The sequence below is a fragment of the Vigna angularis genome, chromosome 11, assembly GCF_016808095.1.
Source record: "Vigna angularis cultivar LongXiaoDou No.4 chromosome 11, ASM1680809v1, whole genome shotgun sequence".
Taxonomy (NCBI): Eukaryota; Viridiplantae; Streptophyta; class Magnoliopsida; order Fabales; family Fabaceae; genus Vigna; species Vigna angularis.
In genome coordinates this window covers 26,374,232-26,381,178 of record NC_068980.1, presented here as the reverse complement: position 1 = coordinate 26,381,178, position 6,947 = coordinate 26,374,232, and the positions used below count along the sequence as shown (strand labels likewise).

The window sequence follows — 6,947 nt, the reverse complement described above, 5'->3', positions numbered from 1 at the left end:
AAAATGTTTGTGATTTGTACAAAGAAAAACACCAGAAAACTAAGAGGCAATCCTATTATAAGAGCTTCATTGTCGAGTCACAGTTGCAATAATTAACTAGGAATTAAAATCTTGAGGTAACAATATGGAGCACCACCTATTTGTAAAAAAGCAAGAAAAAGAAAGGTTGAGGGCATTGACATGATTAAGTCCTTTGACAAAAGGTGAACATTTTTCTTTTCCTTTCCACCGCCCACTAGTGCTATATTTTCCATTTTTCTGGTTCTTTTTTTGTTTCTAGCTCTCTTTCTAATGCTAGTGGTTGTATGTGATGGTCTGAGAGTGAAGTTTGAAGCATGTTAGCAGCTAAAGAGAAAGGGTTAAAAGCTTTGTAGTAGATGGGGGATGAGAGATGGAGGAGAAATCAGAGAAGCAAGATGATAGCCACCCATCTCTCTTCTTCTCGGATCATGCCACCATCAAGGAAGAGAATTCTCCAAGAAAAGCCATTGGTGGTGGCAGTGATAGGCTGAAGAGAGATGAATGGAGTGAAGGGGCTGTGTCAACCCTTCTTGAGGCCTATGAGGCCAAATGGGTGCTCAGAAACAGAGCCAAACTCAAGGGCCATGACTGGGAAGATGTTGCAAAACATGTCTCATCAAGAGCCAACTCCACCAAGTCACCAAAGACACAGACTCAGTGCAAGAACAAGATTGAGTCCATGAAAAAAAGGTACAGATCAGAGTCTGCAACTACTGCTGATGCATCATCTTGGCCTTTGTACTCTCGCCTTGATCTTCTCCTGCGTGGCACAGGACCAATATCTTCACTCCCGCCAACACCAAATCCAACACCAACACCAATCATAGCACCATCATTTCAACCACCACACGCCACCACCAATAGTAACCAGGCTCTGGTGTTGTTGGATCCTCCTTCACTGGCTGTGTCACAAGCTCCTCCTTCTGCTGCTCCTCCACCACCCACACAAAACTCTCACGGATCCAATGGTGTTGAAAGACTAGTCAAGGTAGAGATAGATTATTATATGATGCACAATTTTTCATTCTGGGTGGTCTTTTATTTAACTCTGCCTTCATTCTTTTGTTTTTCCTTTTATGATCATGACTCATCCATTTCAGAATTATGTTTAACTTGGTGAAGTTAGCACTACATGGCTCAAAACCTTTTTGCTAATTTTTCAGCTTTATGTTGTGAGTGTAACATTCTGTTCATAAGAGTAAAACTGGAAATCATATCACTAAACTTGTTCATGAAAAAATGTATATATGATTGTTGCTCCAAGCACCTTGAGTTTCATACAAAGAGAAAAAAAAATGTATCATTGATTTTCTTTGCAACAGAAGGATGACAATTCACAGAAAGCAAGTTAAACTCATCTCTTAAAGAAAGGTACCAAACATGAACTGAAAAATGACATATTCAAATAGTTGTAATACACTCTACTTAAAAATTACTGTCAGTAAAAGTCACACTGTCTGTGATATAATTATAAACTGTTATGTATTGCGAATTAATTTATTTTTACAATATAACTATTTCAAAATTATGTTATCTTGAAACACTGTATAAAATTTTACATTGATAACTCATGTTAAAATAGTTAATCTATATATTAAGTAAAAGTTACCAAGACCATCATTATACTAAATAAGCATTATTATACCAGAAAATCATTTCAAGGGACAAAAAAACAGTGTCTTAAACTGCAGGTGCTAGGTTGCTACCTATGAATAAAACTTAACCTTATATTATGCAGGTAAAATAGACATTAGAACAGACATAGATGGTTTGAGTGTGTTACCATTGTGATCTTATGTTTCAGAATATTATATATATAACACACACACACAACCATATTATATATATTATTAATGTTTTGGCATTAATAGGAAGATGGGTTAGGAGGCAAGTCATGTGAGCATGTATCTGAGAAGAATGTGATGGACTCGGATAGTAGCACACCTGCTCTATACAGTGAAAAGGAGAAGGTGAGATGCAACAAGAGGAAGATGAAAAGTGAGAAGAAGAAGAGGGTGAGAAGGAACAGTAACAGTAATAACAATAACCAAAACAGTGAAGACATGGAGATAGCAGAAAGCATAAGGTGGCTAGCAGAAGTGGTAATGAGGTCAGAACAAAGCAGAATGGAGACAATGAAAGAGATTGAGAAGATGAGGGTTGAAGCTGAGGCAAAGAGAGGGGAGATGGAGCTGAAGAGAACTGAAATCATAGCCAACACTCAACTAGAGATTGCTAGGATCTTTGCAAGTGTCAATAAAGGTGTTGATTCTTCACTAAGAATTGGAAGAAGTTCATCATGACATGGTTCTGTTATATATATATATATATATATATATATATATATATATATATATATATATATATATATATATATATATATATATATATATATATATATATATATATATATATATATATATATATATATATATATATATATATATATATATATATATATAGATTGAAGGAGGAAGAAAGTTGACTCCAGATTTTCAGTTGGTTTTTTTGTGCTATGTCTTACTGAATATTAAAAATATACTGATGTTAGGATATTAAATTTCTTTTTAATATAATTTAAAACATTAAAATTAATGTTTATCAGTGTATTTTAAGAGAACACCATATATACCATATATAGAAGAGGATAGAGGTAAAACCATTATCTCTCCTAACTTTAATTATATGTAGACTTTTAATTGTAATTAACCTTCTCTTTCATTAATTAAGAAAATGAAGGAATGTTTCTTCGTTGTGTCTCACCTCTTTTTGCATGTGGTCTTTTCAATGGCATTTAAACTAATTAAAGCTCAATATTAATGTAAAACACAATTTGTCATGTGAAGGCACTTCATGAATTTTTATTAGTGTATGGTATTCTTTAGGTAACAATGCATATCAAAAGCCCTTATGAAAAAGTCTAAAATATCTTGAATAATATAAAATCAACATACAAATATAAATAAAAAAATATACTTTGACACACATAATCTTTTTATATTCATTTAATATTATCTTTTTTTACATTTTATTTTCTTCTTTTTCAAAAGAAAATTTTAATTCACTCCTTTAGAATCATTTTACCTTGTTAAATGAATATCATTAATGTGTGTTGATTTCATACAATAATATAAAAGCACACTAAAATTCTACGACATCTGAGCATATATTTTAAAAAATGATAATCAAACTGAAAAAAACTAATTTTTTTAAAGCTTTTTCGGTCCCAATGGCATCCTTCTATATTATGATTTAGAAATAGTATTTTTAGTGAGAAAATAATTCTAATTAATAAAACAAGTTCTAAAGAGATTTGACTAAAGTGTTGCTCTTTTAGTTGTGGGGTAATTGAAAATCGCATTCATAGTACCCGTAGAAAATTAGATTATGAAAAAATATATAATGGGTGCTATGATCAAATAACTAGTTTTATAGTTTAGTCACTATTAGAACAATTATGTTTCTATTATAAGTTTTTTAGGTGGCTTTGCTGGAAGCTAAGTTCTTTTGCTGTATACAAAATAGCTAAGCTGCTTATAGACTTAAGAAAATTTATAATAAAATTTTCACCTTTCTAACACATTGTCCTAATAACATATCTTAACCTCTAAATACACAACATATCTTAATAAATATTTTATAGACTCAACATGTCCTACATATTGTACATTATTTGAAGATAATAGCATATCTTAATAAATGTTATATATTTCTTTCAATGTCAATATTAACCTGTTTCTTCCACCTTTGCTCAATTAATAAATAAATAAAAGATGAGAAGTATGATTCATTTCATCATAGTATTAGTTCTTAGCAGTTCGGATTATATATATAATAATAAATCATTAAATATGTTAAAATTATTTATTTTATTAAAATAATATAATTAATTAAATTATAACTAATGTTATATATGTCGTTAAAATTTTACTGTAAACCATAAAAAATATTTTAATTTATTGAGAGATCAAATTGTAATTAATAAATTTTAAAAAAAAAATAACTAATAAAGATTATATAAAAGAGTCATGGGTTTCTTATGTAAGCACTTACAATTTTTGCTATTTTTTTCTCTTTATTCCGGTTAGAAGAAAAAATCTAAAGTATTATAGAATTAAATATGATATACCATTAACTATGCTATGTTGTTTTCAATAACCAATTCGAATAAGTTTCATCTTACTGTTTTATATAAAATTGAGAATTGTTTTATTAAAAAATGTTTATCACTTATTAATTATTTATTGTTTTATTGTTCATAATCTAATACTAATGTGGAATTTCTTATGAATGGAGTGTGCATAATGTGAAGGGGAGATTTTAAACACTAGACTGTCACTAGTGTAGAAAGGACTTTAGACATCTGTTATTTTGGGTTTTTAACGTCAGATCTAGATCCAACGTCTTTACGGGTGATGTTAGAGTCCGACGTCTAAGGGCACTATAGATGTCGGACATGACATTAACCGACGTCTATTGCAGCTCGTGTCTTTGGATAGCGTAGTAGCACCTTCTTTCTCATTTCCTCATAAGAAAAGTTTGCGTCTTTTGGACCTCTTATGACATTTCAACCGAAAACCGAATCTGGGTCATTGCCTAGTTCCATTCCAACCGCCAATGAAAAAGAATACGGTGACATGAGAACTAGGCAATGACACAGGTTCGGTTTTTGGTTGAAATTCTATAAGAGATCCAAAAGACGCAAGTTTTTCTTACGAGAAAACTAACAAAGGGAGAATGTGCTACTACGCTACCCAAAGACACGAGAAAAACTGCACCAAAACACAACGAAAACTCATTTTAATCGGTTCAAATGGAAGATAATCCATCAAAGATTAATTTAATTGGAGTAAAAGTAAGTTTAAACGGTTAAAAAGAGATAAAACACACCTGAAAATGCAATGCCGCGGAGAGAAAAGGCGAGGAGGAAGACGATGAAGTGCGCGTAACCGCGGGTTCGCGATTTCTGATTTAACAGGAATCAAGACGTTGATGCCCCCAGTGCCCGACGTCTATTCTCGACTAGACGTCGGGGACCTCAATAATATGACGTACATTCGATTTAAAAATTAATATTCGCGGTGTATATAGACGTTAGATCCAAGGGGAGCCGACGTCCAAAATAACTTTTCATCTACCCTGTCAGGTCATTTAGACGTCGGATATAAGGGGGACCGGCGTCTTAATAACTATCTAGATGTTGGTGTGGTGGGATCTGACGTCTAAATGGCGAAAAAAAATGATTTTTCACATTATGATGCTTCCTTTTTGGCATCTAATTGTACGTATTGATGTGGTTTAAAGTATAGACGTCGGGCCCCCATGATCCGACGTCACCAAGGCCAACTTATTTACCAAAAGGCCACCGGTCAATCTTTTACGTTGGATATTGTGGAATCTGACGTCTAAAGGACGACGTTAAATGTCATTTATGCACTAGTGAGGACTAAAACACTTTTTTGTGCATATGATAATTTTACTTAAAATCGTTTTAAATATTTATAATTGATTTATTTTACAAATATTTATAATATCCTTTAAAAGGATATTTATACTTTTCGTTTAATTTAAGTCCTTCTTCTTAGCATAATAAACTAAATCTTACAATATACGAACTATTTATGTGTTTAAGGTTATATACTCATTATTCTAGTTAGATAAAAAAGGGTTGCTTGGTAAATTTTTGGATTTTTGGTTTATATATAAACACACAATCATACAAATATGTATATGTATAAAACGTCTAACTCATCTCTTTATTTTATCAGCAAAATTGAAAAGTATAAAAAGTTTATAACACAAATCACACGTCTTGATCAACTTTAAGCTATATTCTCACTAAACAAATTTGTCTCTTTATTTTTTAAAATAATTATGCAATATATTTTGAGTTAGAAAGAACCTTTGAAAATCAACGAAGTCGTCTGCTATTGCTTTTCATGGAAAAGCATTTGCTATTTAAACATTACATGTAAAATATTAAGAATATTAGAAAATAATTTTAAGTCTAATTCAATCTCACAAAATCGATTTATAAAATAAAATTTAAAGTCTATTTATATATTATAATTTAGTCTTAATTTAGTCTTATCTTTAACGTAGTTAAAACTTTTAACAAAGAAAGAAAAATAGGAAATATATGAAACACATTTTATTCCGGTGCTATTGATGATCTTGTTGCATATTTGGCAAGATTAAAGAAAGAAGGAACCTTGTTGGATTATCTTGAAAGATTTGACACATAGTCCTACAACGCTTCATGATGCAAACCGTCTTGTTCGCTTACAAGATGAAGTCATTCAAGTTATGACAATGTTGGGGTATGGTCTGCACCAGTTGCATAGATATGAAAATAAAATAAAAAATGATTTAATCCTTAAAACTTAAGTATTTTTTCTTCATTCTTTAAATTTAGAATTAACTTTTTTAGTTCATGTAATTTAAAAGAAATTAGTTTAGTTTATTCGTCCAAAAGTTAAAATTAATACTTTAAAAAATAACATAAAAATAATTAGATATTTAATGATACAAATGTGAAGTTAAAATAAAATATCATGTAAATAATTTGTAGTTAATAAATGAAATCCTTAATTATATTTCAAATCTGAAAAAAATGAAGCAAACACTTTAAAATTATAAAGATAAACTTTAAATCTGAGAAGAGAAATTAAAATAATTAAAAACATATCTAAACTCAAAAAATATACATAGAAGATTATCTTTCGAAGAAGAAACCATTATACGACAAAAGACATGTTCAAATTCTTAAACCATTAACTCTATCTTTCTGAAAATTGAAAATAAAAAACAATACACTTAATATACTTTTCAGAAAAAAAATATAATAAAAAATATTCATTCATTTCCTTAACTTTTGTTTTTAAAATCCAAACATAATCTGTCTAAATTATTATCACTATTTAGTG

The 6,947-nt window shown here is 30.2% G+C and overlaps 1 protein-coding gene across 2 annotated transcripts; it reads left to right on the top strand.

Annotated features, from left to right (window-relative positions):
- LOC108333053 (trihelix transcription factor ASIL2) lies at positions 1–2,326 on the top strand. Of its 2 annotated transcripts, XM_017568379.2 has the most exons (3): positions 1–203; positions 328–1,009; positions 1,893–2,326. In XM_017568379.2, exons 2-3 carry the CDS (start codon positions 392–394, stop codon positions 2,322–2,324), a joined length of 1,050 nt encoding a protein of 349 aa, XP_017423868.1. In that variant the 5' UTR covers positions 1–203; positions 328–391; the 3' UTR covers positions 2,325–2,326. The 2 variants fall into 2 exon arrangements, with proteins under 2 accessions (XP_017423868.1, XP_017423867.1); XM_017568378.2 differs by lacking the exon at positions 1–203 and having other exon boundaries at positions 210–1,009.
- Positions 2,327–6,947: the final 4,621 nt, after the last annotated feature.

Bases quoted from the DNA above. Each gene is read 5' to 3' on its own strand.
- LOC108333053 (XM_017568379.2), top strand. From the start codon at position 392: ATGGAGGAGAAATCAGAGAAGCAAGATGATAGCCACCCATCTCTCTTC. The intron at 1,010-1,892 runs GTAGAGATAGAT...TGGCATTAATAG, and splicing joins GTGTTGAAAGACTAGTCAAG to GAAGATGGGTTAGGAGGCAA.